General features: G+C 44.2%; 1 protein-coding gene across 1 annotated transcript; it reads left to right on the plus strand.

Annotated features, from left to right (window-relative positions):
* The first annotated feature begins 464 nt into the window (after window positions 1-464).
* SLC23A2 (solute carrier family 23 member 2) lies at window positions 465-21921 on the plus strand. Its single transcript, XM_010215340.2, has 15 exons — window positions 465-623; window positions 1240-1338; window positions 4357-4473; window positions 5564-5721; window positions 10068-10156; window positions 11206-11276; window positions 12389-12570; window positions 15091-15211; window positions 15859-16015; window positions 17205-17352; window positions 17929-18034; window positions 20204-20333; window positions 20473-20610; window positions 21240-21335; window positions 21645-21921. Exons 1-15 carry the CDS (start codon window positions 492-494, stop codon window positions 21875-21877), a joined length of 1977 nt encoding a protein of 658 aa, XP_010213642.1. The 5' UTR covers window positions 465-491; the 3' UTR covers window positions 21878-21921.
* Window positions 21922-22035: the final 114 nt, after the last annotated feature.

Consider the following 22035-nt stretch of genomic DNA (forward strand, 5'->3'; position numbering starts at 1 on the left):
ATAAAGTACAAGTATTATTTGCAAGAGATGTATGTGGCAAACCATTTAGCTGTCCCTCCAGGGCTGAAAGTACCAGATTACTTTGCTCTAAAAAAAAAAGAAGAAAACAAAAACTATGGGAATTACAGCACAATCAAGCCTAAAAAAAAAAAAAAAAAGTACTTTTAAAGTGCTAATAATGGCTGAAGGCCACAAGAGAAGAACGAGAGAATTTCAGTATTCCAGGAATGATAAAAGTAGGAGAATGTTGAGCATGAAGGGGAGTAAATTTTGCAGGGCTTGTGTGTTTGGTACATACATCTTTTAGCTAATCCTGAAAACCTGAAGTCACCTCTTCATTTCCAGGTGCTGTTGATGGTAACGAGACGAAGAGCACCCTGATGCTCCAGCTGTGCTGCTCGGCGCTTGTCTGATCCCTGCCGCGCTTCACGAAGGACCTAGTGCTGTTAGGACCCCTCTGTCCCCTCCAGAAGCATCCCTTGGGGTGCTGTATGCAAGTCCTTGACGTCCTGGAAACCATGGGGATTGGCAAGAACACCACGTCGAAAGCCGTGGAGGCGGGAGGCTCCACAGAAGGCAAATATGAGGATGAATCCAAACATCCCACCTTCTTCACGCTGCCCGTAAGTAACACACCTAAGAAACATATACTCAAGGTTAATATGAAGCATGGACTATGGCCGTGCTGTACAAAACCTCTATCTAAAATATAGATATTTAAAAATATATATATGCTTGTGTCATTTCGGTTGGTTTCCTGTTTGTTTATCCAGTTCTAGAGAAGGACTTGTGATCCTCTGGTTCCCAGGACTAAAATAACAAGAATAAGGTATTTCTTCAGTTTCTGTTGCTGAAAGGATCGGAAATCACTTCTACAAGTCAGCTAAAACCCTGAAAACCTGTGGCCTGTTACTTTGTCTATGGTTATGTCAAGTGTGTGCTCCAAAGCAGTGCTGAGCATGCAGAACCTGCATCTCCCAAGGCAGCTTGTGGTCTTGGGTTGGAAGAACAGATTTCCACGCTTAAGAAAGCATCAGCCCTGAGAGAAGTGTGTCTCGAGTCGGCCGTCTGCAAGAAGAGCTGCAAAATTTCCTTGTCTTGTCCCACTCTTTTAGATTTTCAGCATTGAACTTGACAGCAAACTGTTGTGCTCCTGTACTCAACATGAGCTGTGGGCGCGGGGAAAATGTCTTCTACTGGTTTGTTCTTCATGTTTTTCTTCCTTGTTTGTTTCTTAAGGTCGTGATAAATGGGGGAGCAACATCCAGTGGCGATCAGGATACCGAAGACACGGAGCTCATGGCAATTTATACTACAGAAAATGGTATAGCAGAAAAGGTATGTTGAGGTTCCCTTCCACAGGAGAAATCCAGCCTGGCCTTGTCAGCGTTAGTATTTGTTCACCCAAGTTTTGCTTCACTCTGACTTGCTTTCTCTCACCAAACGTGCTGACGTGCAGGTTCACATCAGGCTGTGGCCACTTTTCCCTCCACACGTCACACACGTGATTAGAGAACTCGAGGACTGACTCGGCAAACACGAGGAGCGGTTTATGCCCTTTGCCCTGCCATCTGAATCCAGAATATGCAATTTTTGGTATTTCTTCATCATCGCTGCCCTTTTACACTCTTTCCCCGATAAGGTTCTTCTGTACTTCAGTTGCTTGCACTTTTGTTTTTAGGCAAATAAACTGGTGGTGTGGAGCACCTTCTGAAGGTCTGTCCCTGGTGCAGTCTTCCAGCCTCCTAACATCATGCACTTAATTTTCAGATCCCTTTTTTCCAAGTAGGGAGCTGCTTATTATTTTCTGGCAGCTTTGTGAGTAAACAGCTGGTTCAGAGTTAACCTGTAGCTTAAACCAGTAATTCTGAGGGAGGCCTCATAAAGCTACGCTTCAGAGGAACGTTTTAAACCCTGCAGCCTGTATCTGATTTAGTCTCTCCTTCCTTGCAGCTAGTCTATATGTAGAGGCCTGTCTTGAAAACATCTCTACTACCATGTTGATAACACTCATGTTTTAATGGACAAATTGTGGCAAGTGCTGTTGTGTGTGACGGCTGATTCTGAGTCATGCTGAGACTAGCACAGAAAGAGACAATCTGATAAAAGCCTAGAGCAAAAGTGGTTGGGATGAAATTGTGCAACTCAGATTAGCGATCTCTAGACATTAAAGCACGTCTTTGGCCTGTTTTTTTATTTTCCAAACCTATGTTTTTCTCCTTTTCACTAGCTCCACATGATCACCACTGCAAATGATGGATGATAACGTGCCTTAAGAAGACAGTGAGCTTTTAATCGACCAAATCTTCTTGAGCTAAACCTTTACTGTGTCTTAAATGAATGAACAGTGAAAGGAGGGGCTTTAACAATTAGCAGGCTCATGTATTAAGACAGCATTTGAGGCTAGTATTTCTGCTAATCTAGCCAAATCTCTTGCTTTTTCACTTAAAATAACAGTGTGTGCATGGAGCGTGATTATTCTTGGCTTTCCATTCCTCTTAAGATATCATTTAACAACAACAACAAAAAAAAGCAAGCAAAAGACCCGGTATAAAAGGCTATAAAAGAGAACTGAAATGTCCTCGAGTGCCGGAGGGTGCCTTGTGCTCACATCCTCTCGCAATATTTGTTAGCTCAAACAATAAACTGTTGGCCCACGCGAGCAATAACTGTAGCGCTGCATCTCGACAAAATAAACAGTAGTGCCCTGCTGATTGCTTCATCAGATACAGAGCTGATGACACACTGATTTCTCCAAGGGCCTCTTACCGGTTCCTCGCAGTTCCTCAGCTTTCGCTTGGCCTTTCTGCTACTGTTTTATAAGGGAACCTTCATCCCTTGCTGCTGCTCTTCCTCCCTTCTAGTTCCCAGCAACTCTACTGCTCAGTCTTGGGCTCTTTTGGGTCAGCTCCCTTTAGGTCTTATCTCAAGGTTTGATAAAACTGAAAGCTGCTTCTGCCCCTTCAGAATAAGCCTGGCTTTTGGAAGGAGGAATATCCTGCCAGGCTTTTTGCTGTTACAAGCATTAGAGCTGTGTTTCTGCTGATCTTTTGTTAGCTAGAGATGCAAAGGGGATCCATGTTATCACTGCGTTGAGTTCTAAGTAGCAACTGCAAAACTGGCCCCAGCAAAGCTAATTTAATCAGGCTGTCACTCAACGAGGCTATAAACAGTTGCTGCGACCCAGGCACTGCGTGAGAAAGACTTCCCTGTATTGCTTATCCTTCAAAATTTGAAATTTCCTTCCGTCTTTGCATAGCTCCATACGATCATTCCCGCTCCCTGAGTTCAGGTTAACACACGTAACTCGGTGGCATTTGCTTTCTCAACAGAAGCAGGGGGTGAAAGGGAAACAGCATGGGTCACTTGTTTGCTCTGACCTTGTAGATGATAAACCAGATGGAGATTACCTAAGCCTACTCCAAGCATGTGGTGTGATTTTGAAGAAATTAAGACCGTTTCAAGCAAAAAATCACTCCAGCAAAATCCCCAGCCTTTGTGTGAGGCTGCTTCACGTGAGCTTAGCAGTGGGTTAAGTCAGAACAGTAGTTACATAAGGTTTTATTCTGCGGCAAAAAACGATAAAATCTGATACTTCCCCCTGCTTTTGTTGTTGGCATTAAGTCTTTGGAGCTTTGTGTTTTGTTCTGGGGAGCCAGGAGGAAACAATTCCACTTGGCTGTGGAGAAGGCCAGAGCGTGGTCAGGCTGCAGCTTCCTGCAGGGCTGGAGCGAGTTCGCTGGGTTTTCCAGGCTGGCGGGGGCCGTATGCAGTTACAACCATGAGGGTTTCTCCCTTGGGCTCCAGTGCTGGGGAGACACAAAAATAATACATGTCGTGGCTAAAAATGGTTAACCAAGATGAAAATTGAGTAAGAATTAAGCTGGGAAGCAGCTTCCATAATAATAAGGAACTTCCTTGCCCGTGATTTAGGGCTGTTAGGCAAGAGAAGCTGTTTGACATAGTCACTTTTATACTTAGTTCCTTTTTTTTTTTCATAAACAATCTGTCACAATGATCCCATTTTCATAGCGCCATTTGGCCAGCAGATTGGTTATATCCAAAAGGAACAATTGTTGTGTTTAGTGTAAATAAGCAGGGAACGGTTTATCCAAATGAGTCTGGTGCAAATGCAGGAGGGACAGCTGGGAGAGAGGCCTGTTCACGTGGAGGAAAAAGGCTCCTAAAAATGCAAGGTACTGACGTTGCTCGAGGGTAAAACCCCAATTTCGGAGCACTTAGGAGTTGCTGCCAGCTCAAGCTCAGTTTCTTCTTATTATTCTTGTTATAAGTTTATTCTTATTATGCAGCATTAACTTGAGGTTGCTCTGTGTCCTTCACCCCCATGTTTGGCAGAGCTCTCTGGCAGAGACGCTGGACAGCAGCGGCAGTTTGGACGCGCAGAGAACTGACATGATTTACACCATTGAAGATGTTCCTCCTTGGTACCTCTGCATATTTCTGGGCTTGCAGGTATGTTTCAAAATATTTGTTAACGTTTTCCCGGTAATTTTTTTAATTTTTTTTTGCACTCGTGGATGCAATGATCTTATTCTTCCTGTGCTCTTCAAATGTTTGAAGAAAGTGGTAAGACAGTTTCTTTTGAAGTAGGTCGTGCAGGAAAATTAATGTGTTGCTGATGACCTACATCACTGCTCGCTGGCATGTGCATTTGTGTGATTTGCTTAATATTTAGCCTTTAAAGCTGCTGCTTAGTTAAATTAAGAGAACAAATGCTACGTGGTAAAGCTTCAGAAGGTGACATGCCACCTCCTGGAGCAAAAAGGTGGAGAGGGTGAGTGGTTTAGTGCCGGCACCTTGAATATTAAGGCTGCTACTGTGGCTGTGTCACTTCTGCAAGCTCGATGGCACCCTCTTGTAGTCATCACCATGCAAGTCCTGCCCCTCACTGCTAGCTCAGTCACTCAGTTGTTGTGGAGCAGCTCTCATCGCCTCCTTCCTCACACGCTGATAAAAATCTATCCCGCAGGAATGCTGGGAATTGGTTACCCTCTCCAAAGCATGCCGAGATCCCCAAGCAAGCACCCTCAGAAGCATCCTTTTGACTCCTGCCTTTCCCCAGGGGCAGGGCTCCTCTTTTGGCCTGGGTTGATGCCCGTGGTGGCCGGTGTTTGTTTCTTTGCTCTCTGCAGTTGGACTGGAAAAGAATCAATGAGCAGCTGCTTTCTGGTGCTTGGGCACTTATTTGCAGCCTCGTTGAACTGTGCACTGGGTTCCCATGTAAGCTAATGGTCTTTCACCTGGTGGAAAATGGAGTTATTTACCTGCTTTGCTAAGTTCCCTTTCAGCACAGTTACCTAGATACTCCCTGATCAAGAACAGCAGCCATGGAGCTGTGTAAATAATCCAGTGGATCCTCCATAAACTGGGATCATTAGCAGCAGCCTAACATCAGCTGAACTCGAATGTCAGAAGAAATGTTTAGAGACTGGGGGGAATAACTTAAAAGCAAAAAGAAAATCAGGTGTGCAAGACAAGATGGTCTTAAAAAGAGCTTTTAAGATGTCTGCTGGAGTATTAAACACCTATTTTCTGTCCACAGCATTACTTGACGTGTTTCAGTGGGACGATAGCGGTGCCCTTCTTGCTAGCTGATGCCATGTGTGTTGGGTTTGACCAGTGGGCTACCAGCCAGTTGATTGGGACCATTTTCTTCTGCGTGGGCATCACGACGTTGTTACAAACCACTTTTGGGTGCAGGTGAGATCCGGAGCGCGTTCCTGGGGGCTGAGACGCTGCTTGTGAGGCTATTCCCATGCTGGAAGTTCACGGATGTAGATGGAGCTCCAAGAAATAATTAGTCGGTTTCCGAAGGATAAACGTGAAATGCGAGATAGAGGTTCAAGTACAGGACAGTTAATGAAAGCTTTTGGAAAGCTTCTCCCAAAAAAAGGTGGGTCTGAAATACGAGGAGACGTTCCAGGGTAAAGAAAGTACAGCCATGGGGTGGGGAGGAAGGAGAGGAAAGAGCAAGCCATGAAGACAGAGAAAACAGAAGTGTTTCTGGGAGGAAGAAAAAAAAATCACACACCTTCATAAAGAGGCTGCTTATTTTCATTAGTTTCTTGAAGGATTTTTTTATTCTTCTTTTTTTTCCAGAAACTTAGTAGTTGTTGGGATTTATCCCAAAGCAAATTATGTGCTTGTTTTGTTCTGCTAAAGCACTTGGAGTAAAGCAGTAGGGTCTGTGGAGCCACGCCACAAGGTAAGGGTAGAACTCATGTGCCGACCTGCAGCCCTGACGCCTTCCAGTGCAGGTGCCTTTGGGTGCAGAGACCTTCCTAGCTTGTTCCTGAGCTTGATCCAAGCCTCTGAAACGTTTTGTTTCTCAAAACCTGTGCACATGCAGTGAGAAGAGGACACGAGCGACTTTATTCTCCAAGCTTAGTGTCTCTGAGCATTGCCTTGCCCCTCCAAACGAATTATTTGCTGTTATTTACCAGCCACCCTGAGTTGCAGGGAAGGATCCTTCAGTGAGCCTGGAAGGATATGTATGTGTTAGTGTGGTCTTACAGGAATTCCTGTGAGGATCCTTCAATCTGATTCTCCCTACAGGGATGATATTAGGTCATACTAATATTTGCAATAATCTGTTGCTGCTAAAAAAAAAAAAAAAAAAAGTATATTATGGGCTTTATTTATGTGAGGTTAAAACTCTTTTTTTAATATAAAATGACAGTTGTACAGTAAACACTGCAGAGATATTTAGTGTAATGCTTACTTAAACTTTTGTTGACTCTCCCCGTGACAACCAGCAGTAGATGGAACCCGCAGAGTTATTTTTGCATCTTCTTGAATAAACAGAGAAAGATAAATAATACGAGAAGGAAAGTGCATATTGGATTAGGCTGCCCTCCTGTCACGGCTCGAGCGGCTCGTGTGTCATCGCGCTCGACCCGGGGACAGCGGGAGCTGAAATCCTGCGTTCTGCTCCGAAACGGACCAAAAACCTCCCACGGTTTTTAAAAATTATCTAAAACGGAGCTGTTGTGTGTGGAAAGGTTATCCCAATAGGGTAAAGAAGGCAACACCTAGGATTTATCACTTAGAGTTGCACCTTCTCCCTCGACCTCATCAGAAAGAGCTTTTTAAGCTTCCTGAGGCTCCTTATTTGGGTTCAGGCTCCTCTGGGGATTTCTTCCTTTCTCGAACGCATCTTGGGCACTTTTTTCCTTACTGCTTGCTGGAGAGTAAACCTGGGTTCCTGTCAGAGCAGGTCTGGTGCCATTACTAGGAAATACTCCACCCTGCATCTCCCACCTCTTCCTCAATCATACATTATATTTTAATCCTTTCCTGGCTTCCCTTGCCCTGGGAAGGGCCAGTTTTGTTGGTGCTTGGGCCTTAAGAATCGGGGACTTGAGTGTTTCAGGAGGAGCTTTGGGTGGCTGAAGGTTTTGCAGCTCCCACACGTGATTCTGTCGTCGATGCAAGGGTGGGTCTGGGCTAGAGCAGCCACCTGGTGTAAGTGACACTCACAAGTATTTATTGGCAAGCCCGTTGACCGAGAAGGATTTCAGCAAATAAAGCCACGCTGCTTTCCAAAGGGCAAATTCCATGGTTTAAAGGCTCTTCAAGATGGAATTGGCTCCGTAACGTGGAGTCATCGCGGCCGATTTGGTGCCCGTACTAATTTTAGGAATTTGAGCTATTTATTGGATTATGTAAACTAGAAGATTTGGCAAAGGCTCGTGGTGGTTTCTGTGACTGAGGCCATCAGACAGAGCATTAATGCACTATTTTAGGTCTGTTGCTGTGCCCACCACTAGGCTCTGTACCCATTGCTCCATCCGTGTCAAACGTTAGGGTAACTAAAGCACTTCCAGCTGCCTTTAATGGCACGGGGAGCTCTGTCTGCCCCCGTCCTGCCCTGCCAAAACGTCGTTTTAATAATCTGGACATGAAAATCCAGTGTTATTCCAAATATGAGGTGGCACTTGACACAAATGGCTTAGCAATGGGAAAGCTATTCTGTAAAATGTGTTTCAGACTGGAGCTGTCTGGGTAGATACTCATCATTGTTGGCAGATGTAGAGTAATAAATAAGTTAATAAGTGAGAGGGTTTGCTTTGTTTTCTTCCTACAGGAGGAAAAAACAAGGTAGTTGAGCACTTACTGGTATTATTGTTGGTATTTTATTTGGGAATCTGAATAGCTGTTCATTTAAACAAGCAGCACAAACCCGTAGCTCCTGGGAATGTTTTCTGAACACTTAATCCAGGTGGTTCAGAGGAATGGCAATTTCTGATTTCTAAGGTATTTGTTCCCCTTAAAACTTTGCAACTTTCTGTTTTAAACCCCAGAATTTTAAGCTTTCGCATCAAAAAGTTAGGCCTTGTTGCAGGAGGAGTTCAGTGGCTTCTGGGTTGCATACAGCGAAGCTGATTCATCCTGCATGTTCTGTCCAAGCTCTTTAACACTCATCATCCAGCTTCGTATTATTTTTAAAGGGCGAAGTTTGAGTTCAAACGCCCCCAGCAATTTCTGTACGTTGTGCCCCCAACCCGAGGTTGTGCAAGCTGGTTTGAAAGGGCGTCCTGCGCAATTCCCAGCGCGGCTGGAGCGGAGTCTCGGCACGGCTGACTCCACGCCTGGGGAATGTTGCTGCAAGGCCCCTTTGCAAAAGCATCCGAGGGGGCCGGAGCGCCGCGGAGGTGGAGCAGAGGAGTAGCAGCTTGTCTCAGGTATTGCATCCTTCACCACGGGCTTGCTCAGGTTTGCCCAAGGAGCCTTGAAGAAGAAGGTGAATCATTCACTCGTCACGGGCACCGTTTCTTCGCCAAACAGAAAGCTTTGTTTTGTATATTTATTTTTGCTAGGAAAAAAGCTTATTAGGGAATTAAGGTGCAAGTCAGGTTTGCTCAGCTGGCTCATGCATTTGAAGAAGCCTGAAATTTGGACATTCTCAAGCTTGCAGTACGTGGGTCTGCCTTTTAGAGCACTTGTGGCCCAAACTCCTTTCCAGTTGTTAATTCAGCTGTTTCAGCTTCCTGCATGTGACTTTTTACAACTGCTGTTAGTAACGTGCTTCTGTTTTGATCTTCCTTGCAGTAAGCATGTTGAGAGTATTTTCCCCATGGACTTTCTCTTCCTCCCTAGGCTTTTTGTGATCCTTATCTGCATCTTTTCCCTTTCCTGCTGCCTGTGCAGACATTAAGGCACTTCACTGCGGCTGTAAAACTCAGTGCAGGAACTGGAGCCACGTGAGCAATCCAATGCTCCACATGCTATGGTTTGAGATGGATTATGAGCACAAATCATGTTACCATCCCTTAATGACAATGTTTACAGACTAGTTCAAAGTGCTTCTCCTCCAGAGTTAAGTAACATCGGGATTTTTGTCCCATTACACAAGCTACAGCCTATTTGGTAAATACATAGTTGGTGGAGGCAGATGCTCCTTAGTCTTCTTCTAAAAACACTTTGGGGAAGTGTGAACACCAGAGCTAAGAATCTCATCTCGAAACGCTTGCAGCTTTCCTATTTATTGCTGATAGCAGCCTGGAACATCTAATCAGCCCGTCGCAGCGTCACGCTTATTTTCCATAACGCCCAGAGAGGCCTCGTAAAGTGACTCCGCTTGGAGTCACGCGGCTGGAAGGTGCTCCCGACCTGTCCCGAGGGCCTTGGAACGTGGCCGCGCTGCAGACGCTGCCCGTTCAGCCCAAGGGCTGTTAATTGCATCAAAACACTCATCTTCGGGGTCAAAAACGTGTTGGGTCAGTGTCTGCTGCCCACGGGTCCGTGCCTGGGAACTGGCTCTTCTGGCCATTGCCTGGGTGACTTCACGCACGTCGTGTCTTCTGCTAGGGCCTTCGAGCTCTGAGATCTGTTATTTCTCTGCATTTTGTTTTTTTTTCCAGTGAGAAATTCTCATGCTCTGTGTTGTTAACAACCTCCTGGGAAAGCTTAGGTGCGAGATGGACACCTAAATGCAGCGGGGCTCCTGACCCAGTATTGTCACCCCAAAATGTGGGGTGCAGTGGGTCTCCTGACCCAGTATTGTCACCCCAAAATGTATCAGCATCTTCTTTCCTTCTCCACAGGTTACCCTTGTTTCAAGCGAGTGCTTTTGCATTCCTAGCGCCTGCCAGAGCGATCCTCTCCTTGGAGAAGTGGAAATGTAATAACACAGGTAATGGGAATTTCTGCTTGCCCAGTTTGACGTGACACACGGCCCAGATCACAGTGCAAGTGCCAGACGTTTTGATACTGAAACTGAAAGCAGTGAGCAGGAAATATGAAAAACGTAACTCCTTTTGCAGGAAGGAAGCCTCCTAAAAGTGGCCTTGGAGAAGGCTGGCTTTCATTCCCACACAGCCGTGTCCAGTCTGCTGGCTTTATAAATGATTTTATGATGATTTAAGCTGAAGCTTAAGGGAAACCAAAGGTCCTGTGGGAGACACTGCGGATACTAATGTTAATGTCTGATGGTAGTTTTCTTGCTTTGATTTATTCTTATTAAATAAACGTCAGCAAAAGAAATACAACAATGGGATAGAAGTTGTTCTAATTAGTCTCACTGCCTTTTTTAAACTTTAAACTTAGGTTTACGTATTCCTTTTTTCCCCTTAGGAGAGTCAGATTTAGCTGCTGGGAAATGGCCCAGGCGTGTCGACACCTCAGTACTCCAAAATGTGTCAGTACCCCAGCACACACCTTGTTGAAACAAGATGCTGCCTGATAACCTTTGATTGCAAAGTAATTTTTCACTACTTCAGCACGTTGCAAAGAACCTTTACAGCATCTTGCTCTTAAACCTTTTAACCTCCAAGCGGTGTCAGATGGGGTTTTAACCACAGGCCAATTCATCATGCCATGTACGACCTAAGTTAGCAAACAACAAACATGAGAGTGTTTGAGTCCTAGTGGGCAATTGAGTAATTCTCCATTCACCCATTTATTGGAGTGGGAAAAGAATCCCTAATTGACCTTCATTTCCGAAAGTTAGGGTTAATTTTTTTCCCCTGCTCAGTGGTACGGTGGGTAAAATTAGTGGTTAGGAAATGTAAACATGTTATTGGGGAGAGATTACTGCTTGGTTTATAGGGCTGCAGATCTATGCTGTGTCCATTGGGGTCTGGATACAGCTTGGGCAGAAACTTCTTTTGTGAGAAATTTGACTTCAGGTTTGCAAAGCGGTTGAGGAATAAAAACCTGTTTTGTCTTTTTTCTTTTTGTAAGATATAACAGTTACAAATGGAACAACAGAGCTGCTTCACACTGAGCACATCTGGTATCCCAGAATCCGAGAGGTAATGTAGGAATAGTCTTTAGTTGCTGATCTGTCCAACTTCAGTTAAGTTTCTCATGTAACCATCTCCGTGTTCTCGTCTTTAAGTCACTGACGTCTTCTTTCGCTCCGATTTAATTTTGACTACGTCCCTTAAATCATTTCATGGAAATCTTTATTTTCTCACCTGGTTCATGGCAAAAGCAAATACAATGAGTTAGTTGCCACGTTCAGAGAGATACGCAAAGACACGAGTGGGACTAATATTCTTCTCGTTAAGGCTTTGCAATTAGTGTTTGGCCGTAGAAGTGTCCGTCAGCCGGCTTGCCTGCTGTCACTGCTCAGGGACAGCACGCAGATAGCAAATCTCTTCGTGTCCGGGCGTCTTCCGTTGAAGACGATTCCGGTGAGACCTTGGCTCTCCCCGGAGCCTCGCTGCAACGCACCCATCCCGTCCCCCGCAGCATTCCCGGGAGCCCCGTCCTGCTCCGCAGAGCCCAGGACGAGGCTCGTGCCCGGCGTCCCACGAGGGCGGTAGCTAGCGTAGTCCCAAACGGAGGCGTGTGTCATGGAATTTATCTCCCATCCCGTCGCTTGGGGCTGCAAACCTTTTCGTAATTAAAACCCACCCCTCTCTCTTCCCCATGTTCAAACCATAGCTACATCCTGCCAAGAGCCCTGCAGCCAAGAGGGCTGACAGTCTCCTGAGACCACAACGCTGCTCTATACCAGCTTCTAAGGAGCATTTGTGAAAATGCAGCACACACTCTGCCCCTAGGAGCTAGGAGCATCACCTCCGTGGCGCCAGCAGCCCTTGCCGGTCCGATCTGAGAGCTTAAAGGTTAGCCTGGAACCCAGGTCTCCTGTCTGACAGTGTGATGTGCTATCCACACAACTACCAGACTGGCCCACTGGTCTGTTGTGGAATAGTTTTGTGGAGAAAGCCATAAGTGTTATGCTTAAGCAATAAGTCACTTAAACCTAATGAGCTGTTTTATGACAAAAAAAAAAAATGCTGAGTTCTTTGTCACTGAATTCTTTAACTGCGGTTTATAAGCCAGAGCACAAAAAAAATGAATGTTTTTTCCTTTGAGGTTTCACTGACCGGTCTCTTTGCCCTTCTTGTGTGCTCAGATCCAAGGTGCCATCATCATGTCGTCGCTGATCGAGGTGGCCATCGGGCTGCTGGGCCTGCCCGGCGCGCTGCTGCGCTACATCGGGCCGCTCACCATCACGCCGACCGTCGCGCTCATCGGCCTCTCCGGCTTCCAGGCGGCTGGGGAGAGAGCAGGCAAACACTGGGGCATCGCTATGCTGTAAGCACTCCCTGGTCAGCACGCAGGAATTGGGGGAAAAAACACACGTTTTCCCCACTGCCAAAGGCAGAAGGGCAGTGCTAAGTGCATGAAATTCCCACTTTCCAGCCGCTCCTTAGTCGGGGTGTGTTTTCCCCTCGTGTTTCAGGTTGGTTTTGCTTGGAAGATGCAACCCGCAGCTGCCAGGGCTGAGTAACTTGGTGCTTTTCAAGTGGAAGGTTGAAATGAGATGGGGGACAATCCCATCCCCACAAAAAAGGAAGGAAAAAGGAAAGGTTAATCTTAACCATAAGAGGTATTCGGTGCTCCCCTTCCTCCTTGCAGCACCAACTTGCCATCCCAGTGATTTTTATAATATTAGGATTTCACTAGTGCAATAAACTGTAAAATTTTTAAATCAAGTTTCACTAAGGTTTGACTGGGATGAAGGTTATATGTCCTGCCAGCTTCCTTCCCTACCCATTTCTGAGATAATTCCTTCAATTGCTGATACGTAAGTAGACAAAAAGGCTTCTGGAGTGAATTTCAGGGTATAATCTGCCTATTTCTGTAGGTATAAAGGCCAAGGAAATGTACGAATTAGGAATAGCAACATGAAAGAGAGAAATAAGACAAAATGAATGACCAGAATACAAAAGTTTCGTGTGAGATGGCATGAAAAGTCAGTCAAAGGAGGGTAAAAAACATGTTTTTAGGGAGACTAAAACTGGCAGAAGCAGACGAAATATTTGATATATGTCGAGTAATGCTGTCCTGGCTCTGGAAATGGAAGGAATGACTTGATGAGATCAGGTTCTCATCTAACTAATCTGTTTGCACAGTACTTTGAACATGTAAACTGTTCTGTAAGTGCAGCTCATGATTAAAAGGGCTATTTAGTTCTCTTTTATCTCAGATGTTAGCATTGTGAATACTTTTGTAATTCTATTATGTTAAGCAGCTGACCCAAAGGAACGTTTTATTTTTCTGTAAAGCAAATTCTATGCGAGTTGAGGGCTAATGTTAAATTAAGCAAGTAGACCTTTGGTGAATTGGACACGGAAACCTGTAATTTGAGTTGACAGGTTGCAAATGGAAAAAAATAAATCAATTTAGGAACCGGGTTTAAATATTTCCCCGTGAGTAATTACTCTCTGGCTTCTGCCATGCAAAAATGTGCCCGAGATTGTTGAAAATGTCTCTGTAGCCATTCAGCCACTCAGACCTGAACTTTCAAGATGTGGCACTTGAAGTTGTCTTGACTGCTCTGCTGAGATAAAAGCAATTGCGTTGCTGTCTCGCCCAGCACAGTGGTACCTGCAGGAGGGCTGTTATCCACTCTTAGCTGCTGATGCTACTTGACAAGAGCTTCAGTTTCCCAAACAATTTTCTGACCTCGTGCGTTCTCGAAGGCACCGGGCTGAAATACTGTAGTCACAAAGCAGGGTCACAGCATGGGTTGTAAAAACACAATGTAGGCCCAAATCTGCCTTTGCTTGGAAATCTGGCAAGCAAAACTGCTTTGGGCATGCAGAGATTTCACAGTATTTTGACGTGCTCTCTCCCAGTGCTCTACCTGCAAATGGAGAGGCAAAATTCAAAGGTTGTGGTGAAAACTGCCTCTCTCTCCTGCTCTAGCCTCTGTCAAGCCACTAAGAGGGGCTTTTTAATGATGTATGTGTCCTCCTTGGGGTTATTCACAGCCCTGAATCACAGGAACTGTGAGCATCCAAGGCAGCCCCTGCTAAAAGTCCCTCTTCCTCTAATGGACTTTGGGAGAGATGCCAGAGTGGAGAAGGTGCCTGGAGCGTGCGGCGAAGGCCAGAAACGACCCCCTGCTTGTGCAGGGCTCTGAATAAAGCTGGGTTGGTCCTCGCAGCCTGAAAGTTTTCTGAAATACTGGAATAGAGCAGGAAGGGAAGCTTCAAATCGTTTTTTTTTTTTTTTTTTTTTAATCAGTGATAAAACATAGTCTCGAATTTCAGGAAAAGCTTTTGCCTCTTCAAACAGTTTGACTCTTTGTGTAGCTTTTTTGACTGATGTGATTTACGGGAGCAGGGCAAAGCAAAGGATATTGCTGAAGATGGAGCAACACATAGACCGAGGTGTTTTAGCTGCTGTCACATTCGCCCCCGTGTCTGTCCTTCCAGGTGTCCCTATTTTCTGCTCCGAATGTAACACAAACTGAACAAACAGAGTTTGAGTCACAGAAGATCACAGCTTGCCTTTTCCCCAATGGTTCTATCTCCAAAAACCTTCCTGTAATCTGTCTTCCTTTCCTGGGTTCGTGTATCTGTTTGCTTCTGGCAGTGTTGCACCACTTTAAAATACAAATTATGGAGCTTTGGGTTTCAGGGAGTAGCAGTGTAATTAAAATATATTCTCTCCCAATGCTTCGTCTTATGCTAAATCTTTAAATTTCCATGTATATATTGGGTTTGAAGAGCCTAAAGGGCTATTGAGTTTGTACTGGGAAAGGTTTTTAGCCTATTGATGCTAATGATGTGTCTCTCTCCTCTCACCCTCCTCCTCTTTTCTCAGAACTATTTTCCTAGTATTGTTGTTTTCTCAGTATGCCAGAAATGTCAAATTTCCCTTACCAATTTACAAATCCAAGAAAGGATGGACCGCGTACAGGCTGCAGCTTTTCAAAATGTTTCCTGTAAGTAGTTATCCTTCAAAAGAAAACGTGGAAAATCCCATTTTTCATGTCTTTTATTCTCTTTTATTAAGGGGTAAAACAGATTGCAAAAACAAGATAAAAGCTTGGATGCACTTATGGGAAACTTAACTCAGGGGCTCATTTGCTAGGGGAAAGTGTCTCGGGTAGTCTCGCCAGCTCCCGTTCTGGCTGCTCTCCCTGGTGGAGGTGATGGAGTGTGGGTGAAGGTGTGTTGATGCCTGCAGTGAAAGCCCAAACGGATCCCTCCAAAAAGGGAGGGCCCGATCGTTATCTTTGGGATTTTGAAAGCGCTGCTTGGTGTCCCTGGGTGAAAGACTTCCTTTTATTTCTGCGCTGAAGTTAAACGAGTGAATTCTGAACTCGTTTTAAGAGCTCGTTTGGAGACCTTCCCGTTTGTTATGAGAGAGAAGAGGCTTATTCTGATCCCGAGGCTTTTGTAACGGCACCTTTGTTAAAGAAAAATCACCTAAAAGATCCATTAGGGGGTTCATTGTTCTTCAGCCAGCAAATATCGCTTCAGATCACACCAAGATCAGCGCGTTGGGGAGGCTCCGCGCGGCACCCGTGTGCTGAATGTTGTCGATAATCATGAACTTCACGCAGCTTTCTCCTCCCTCCTGTCCCAGATCATTTTGGCCATCCTGGTGTCGTGGTTGCTGTGCTTCATCTTCACGGTGACGGACGTCTTTCCCCCGGACAGCTCCAAGTACGGCTTCTACGCGCGCACGGACGCGCGCCGGGGCGTCCTCCTGGTCGCGCCGTGGTTCAAGGTCCCTTATCCTTGTAAGTGGGTTTCCTTTTTCCTCTCAAGGCCGAATTTAACAACACACCTGCGAGCATCTTTCCTGCCATTTCTTTGCAAGCATTTACTAAGTCTTTTCTTAATATTAAATTCTGATACGCTTTGCCTATACAGGAACTGACAGTGCACTAAGGGAATTACAGCTTTTCTCTAGTATTTTATACTTTACAGTGGTGGCTTATGGCCTCTTTCACAAAATATCAAGTGTCAGTAGCATCTGCAAGAGAAAACAAATTGCTTTATGTTGCATCATGGGCAAAATTGAGTATTTTGCTGGCCACCCGATAGTTTAAAGCTGTTAAAAGCTGTTGGCTAAAAGCTGTGGGATGGGATTGCACAACCAGTCCACGCTTGTGTTGCTCAGAAGTTAATGGTGGTAATAGAGTCATATTCTACCAGAACAGAGCAATAGAAACGGTTCTGAATTCCAGCATGCCATAATGAGCGGCTTCATTGTGGTTTTCCATGTGCTTTGGTTCTGATTAGGCTTTAAAAGAAACCACTTCTAAAGAATGACTTGCAGGACCTTTAATGGAAGGGTTTGGCGATGATGATGAGGAGGAGGAAGGTGGTTCTGCCCCTCGCTTAGGCCATTCTTATTTGTAAAGCCTTGTTCATTCATGTTGGTGTGACTTAAAACTTTCTTTTGTTGCGAGAGACTCATCTATTTCAAAGAGATAAAAGCATCAGGGCAATTGCTGCAGAAAGCCTGCCAAGCTTTGCTAAGGGCTTAAATTAATCTTATTTTCTCTTCAGCAGAAATTTGGAAACAGAAGGTGTTTGTGCATGGTCGTAGCTGCTTTTTTGGCCGTTGTCTTGTGCAGACTAAACTCATAACTAAAAACGGCGTTTTTAGAAAAATCATAATTAAGTGGCATTGGCCTCACTAATCGGATTTTTTTTCCTCCCGTCCCCACAAGCAGCAGTTGAGATTCATGTCTCCTGAACAGGAGGAATTTTTTTGGCGGGGTTTAGCCTTTTTTTCAAGCATGATCAAAGCAGTTGTTTAGGCACTTTTTTCCCTCTGCTCCTTTAATCTAGTCAAACTTGCCAGACAGCGTTACCGTAAAGGAAGCTGGGTTCCATTAAAGATTAATAAATGGCTGTGCGTTTTGATATCTAAATTTGTTTTGGGTGGAACAAGAGATTTCAGTTCTTTTCTCTTCACAGTTCAGTGGGGACTGCCAACAATTTCAGCCGCCGGAGTCATCGGGATGCTGAGCGCCGTCGTCGCCAGCATTATTGAATCCATTGGGGATTACTATGCCTGTGCCAGGCTGTCTTGTGCTCCCCCTCCACCTATTCATGCAATAAATAGGTATGTCAAAAAGCAAATATTTATCTATATTTCATGCTACTGTTTTACACTTTTTCCTTTTTTTACCCTGAGATAAATCAGGAATGTGTTTCGATATTAGGTGTTGCAATTTAGCCAAACACAAGGCCCAAAGACCTGAAACACAAGATGTAGCTGTAGTTTTGAATTAATTTTGATGCTAAAGGTGCCATTGGCAACCTAGTTCTGTTTCTGCTGGCATCTGTGGCACTTGCTGCTGCTGTTTCAGTAGGGACAAACTTCTGCATCGGCTCTGCAAGCTGTATAGCTAGTTCAGTTCACCTGAAATGTAATTTTAGGAATAGAGAAGGGCTTTAAGGTTAACCTCATTATTGGTGTTTTCTTTGGTTCTTTAAGAATGTGAATATCTAGACTGTGGATATGTGATATCCAGAGGATGGCACCTATATTGTTTCTCCAGGTGTTGGAGCTTGAAGCACTGATGAAAATAAACCAAGCAAGGCAAATAACTTGGCACCTAGAAAGCATGTGATGAAAAAGCACTGTCTGAAATGAGGCCGCATTAATGCAATTTTGACTTTTGTTTGTGAATTACAGAGGGATTTTTATTGAGGGTCTTTCCTGTGTCTTGGATGGAGTGTTTGGGACAGGGAACGGATCCACTTCTTCCAGCCCTAACATTGGTGTCTTGGGCATCACGAAGGTATGTACATCCCCTTGATCAGCTGAGGATTCAAATCTGATTTTGTGTTCTGTGGTGGCTGCCTCGTGTCTTTTTCAGCTTTCACATATTATTTACATATGACTTTCTGCAGAAAAAAAAAATGCCATATTTAGAATGTCTTTAATTTGATTGTCCTGACCATTATCTGGTGGAAATTGATTCCTGAGAGTGACCCCAAAAATCTTTTAGGTTAAGGCAGAAACACTATTAACTGTATAGAAATTGATGCTCTTCTAGCCACTTGGCCCTGAAAGTGTCAGTAGAAGAGCTGAATATTTTTAGTTTCTCATTTTGGCACATGATAAAACGCAATTTGAGGCCCTTGGATCTTATCTACATCTGCACGAGGACGCGGCAGTGACACAGCCAGAGCAGGAGCTGGCAGTCAAGGTAGTTTCCAAGTTAAATATCCCCTAAATATTTGCCCATTCATGGTTTATAGAGCTCTGAGCATGCTTAGGGGATTTCATATTTTTGGGGGTATTACCCAGCAAAATATGTAAGCTCTGGAGGAATTCCTATGGAACCAGTAGGATAATTCACGTGCCGAATTGTCCATGTACTCAAGTGCCTCTCTGAACCCGGGGGCCTTGGGCTGCAGATAGATCTGCTTGACACTGTTAATTTAACCTTGCTAAAAAAGACCCAGAAAATTGCTGAGAGTAATTTATGTAGTGAATACGCACATTTTGTTGCGTTATTGGGCCTGGAAGCTGTAAATTTGCTGCTTACATGTGGGAATAACTCATCCCTCTGACTCAGTGCAGCAAAGATGAGGAATTTATCTTCAGCCATTTTTTTTTCTTTTCTGCACAAAGGACGAGTCTGTTTGCTTTTAGGACAGAATATAAATACTAATAGCACCATCTGCTGTCTGTGTAAGTCTCTTCCTTTCAGTTGCTGATGGAAATTTCCTAGAAGAAATTCTGGTTACAAAGAGCATCGAAGAAAAGGTTTATTCAGTTCTGACCTCTGTTTCTCCCACTGACTTTGTAGCAGCAATTGATATCAGTTAACAGCACTTTTTTATTAGCAGGCTGTAGGAATAAGAGCACTTTTTGCTCTGGAACAACAGAAAATGGATGTTTGACCGGCAGCTGTTACAGAGAACAAACTTCAATACAATTAGATTTGTTCGGAGAGCAGCATTCCAAGGGAATGTGCCTCATCCTCAGTGGCACAGCTGGGCAGCCACGCTCCCATGTTTTGCCTTGTTTTCCAGTCTCCGTCCTCATGCCTAAAAACCTAGTAGTTTGCAACTTTAAAATTTGTCTCAAATGGTCTGTTTATTGTTTTGGGTTTTTTGGGCATGTATATCCAGCTGTTTGTGTAGGAAAAAAAAAATCCCCAAATGTTCTTGAGCAAAAAACTGCACAGTGAACATCTCCTTCCTCTAACCGAATGCCTCCTGTCTAACTGTTGAGCAGTGAAGAATATTTGATCAGTAAAGTACTTTAACCCTAGATGTTCCTATTATATCCTTTCTTAAACTGAGATGGTCTGATGGTAGCATAAGTTTAGTCCAAGAATATATACACATATATTTTTGCATTTATTGAAACACTAGCATGATGCTTCCCTTCCTTCTCGTCCTGTATAGGAGGCACTCAGGTTGGTCACACATAATTAATCTTAACTTCTCTGTGAAGCTTAATTATAGCAGAAATCTGCAAAGAGCTTTGCTGGAAACAACCTTTGCAGCATAACACATTTTTGTGTGTCTGGTACAGCTCTCATGCAAGTATAAAACTTTTATATTGTACATTCACACGCAGCAGCTGCTCTTACAACATCATGCTGGGGCAGTGCTGCCCTAAGTTGAGTGCTTAAAATAAAAATGGGAAGGAAATGAAGATGTTTGCCTTCCAGCATTAGCGCAGGCAGGTTTTGCATCTGCAGCGTGTTCAGCTCTGAGGTTGGAGGGAGATGTTGTAAAATGTCTGTGTGCAAAGTCTGCATCTCCTCCAAGCGAGCGGATGTAACCAGTATCTGTGAAGTAGTCTCAGATACGTCAACTCGGACAAAATTCTGGAGGGAGAATGCAAAAAATTATAATAATGAGGGGGGAAAAAAATAAAAAAATGAAAGTGTGAAGCTGGTATAAGCGCAGCCTCTCGCAGTGTCTTCTCCTTGGTGCTCTCTCTGCAGGTGGGAAGCCGGAGGGTTATCCAGTACGGCGCAGCCTTCATGCTCCTGCTGGGAATGGTGGGCAAGTTCAGCGCCCTCTTCGCGTCGCTGCCCGACCCCGTGCTCGGGGCCCTCTTCTGCACCCTCTTTGGTACCGAGTGTTTTGTTGCTGCTTTCATGCCCTGGGTGGCTGGGATATCTCTCTGCTCCAGCTTATTTTTGTTTTACACTGTCACATTTCCCTAGCAAAAGGCTGTCTCCGTGCTGAGGCTCGTCTTGTTTTTATTTAGGAATGATCACGGCTGTGGGACTGTCTAATCTCCAGTTCATAGATTTAAACTCTTCGCGGAACCTGTTTGTCCTTGGATTTTCCATTTTCTTTGGACTCGTCCTTCCGAGCTATCTCAAACAAAACCCGCTGGTCACAGGTACGCACGGGAGCAAACTTTGCATCCACATGAGCATTCTTTTATACTCAATATACAAAGTACAAACAAGTATAAAGTAACATAAAGAGCAAAGAAGAGTAAAAGCAAAATCCTAATGAGACAATAAAGGCTGCAGATAATGCAGATGTGTTCAGAAGTGGACAAATACTGAGATGTTGAGAACAGAGGTTGATGTTTCAATGCTACAGTAAGGTTTTGCCCTTTTTAAAAAGTTTTTTTCGTCTTCTTAGATTATGAAAATCCCTTTCTGTTTTTACATCTTTTTTCATCATTTGCATCTTTTTAGGTTATAAAAATCCCTTTCCATGTTTTAATTTTCTACTTATTTCAAAATTGCACAGTCATGCTTGCAGTAGCAACTAAAATGGCATTTCTTTGCATCTTTATAAGCTATTAAAGTGCACAGAGTTATGCCTGGGGGGCTGGGGATCTGTGGGCAGACTGTGTTGCTTAAAGCTGCTTCTGTATCTATTCCCACGTGGTTTTGAGAGCCCCATTCGAGCAAATTCCTCAGTGTTTTTCCCACTCGGGCGGCACATAAATCAGTAGGATGTGCGTGTGTACGATAAAAGCTCTGAATAAATTCCTCTTCTTTTCCATCCTCCCAGGAATAGCAGGCATTGACCAAGTCCTGAATGTTCTCCTCACCACAGCCATGTTTGTCGGGGGCTGCGTTGCCTTTATTTTGGATAACACCATTCCAGGTCAGCCTCCAAACGTGGTGTTCCAGCTGAAATGAGGAATGAAATGAATTTGGGAGAGCATTTTAGGAGGCAGGAGGGGAAAAAGCAGTTGCTTTTGACTTTCTTTAGAGCAAATTGAAGTTTCTTGTAGCAAATTCAAGCATCTTCTAGCTAAGGTCTCGCTGCTATTAAAGATAGAAATGTACTGGGGGAAAAATCAGAAGAGAACAGACTGAGCAGACCTAACTTACTGAGCTGCAGCATATTTTTATCTATTTATGTGTGTGTCTGTGTGCATCTGCATTAATTTTTATTTGTTTTAACTCCTAGGAAGCCCTGAAGAAAGGGGGATAAGGAAATGGAAGAAAGGGGTGGGTAAAGGAAGCAAGTCACTGGATGGCATGGAAACGTACGATTTGCCTTTTGGCATGAACTTCATCAAAAAATACAGGTGTTTCAGCTTCCTGCCAGTCAGCCCTACCTTTATGGGCTACACGTGGAAAGGCTTCAGGAAAAGCAGTAACTGCAGGAGTTCAGACGAAGACTCGGAAGCTACAGTATAGCCTTAGTTGAAATTATATTATCTAGTTGTAGTAAAATATGTATTTGCAGTTTCTTGCTGATTAAGAAGCATTAAAATATATGTTTTGTATATCTGCATTTAAATTCTGGAACCAGAGCTGAGACGGGTTTAAAAAGAAAAAACAAAAAAAGAAAAAAA

This window comes from Tinamus guttatus, unplaced genomic scaffold, assembly GCF_059628265.1.
Source record: "Tinamus guttatus ecotype Peru unplaced genomic scaffold, ASM5962826v1 Tinamus_guttatus_pri_ptg000866l, whole genome shotgun sequence".
Lineage (NCBI taxonomy): Eukaryota > Metazoa > Chordata > Aves > Tinamiformes > Tinamidae > Tinamus > Tinamus guttatus.

Bases quoted from the DNA above. Each gene is read 5' to 3' on its own strand.
- SLC23A2 (XM_010215340.2), top strand. From the start codon at position 492: ATGCAAGTCCTTGACGTCCTGGAAACCATGGGGATTGGCAAGAACACC. The intron at 16,016-17,204 runs GTAAGTGGGTTT...TTCTCTTCACAG, and splicing joins GTTCAAGGTCCCTTATCCTT to TTCAGTGGGGACTGCCAACA. The intron at 17,353-17,928 runs GTATGTCAAAAA...TGTGAATTACAG, and splicing joins CCTATTCATGCAATAAATAG to AGGGATTTTTATTGAGGGTC.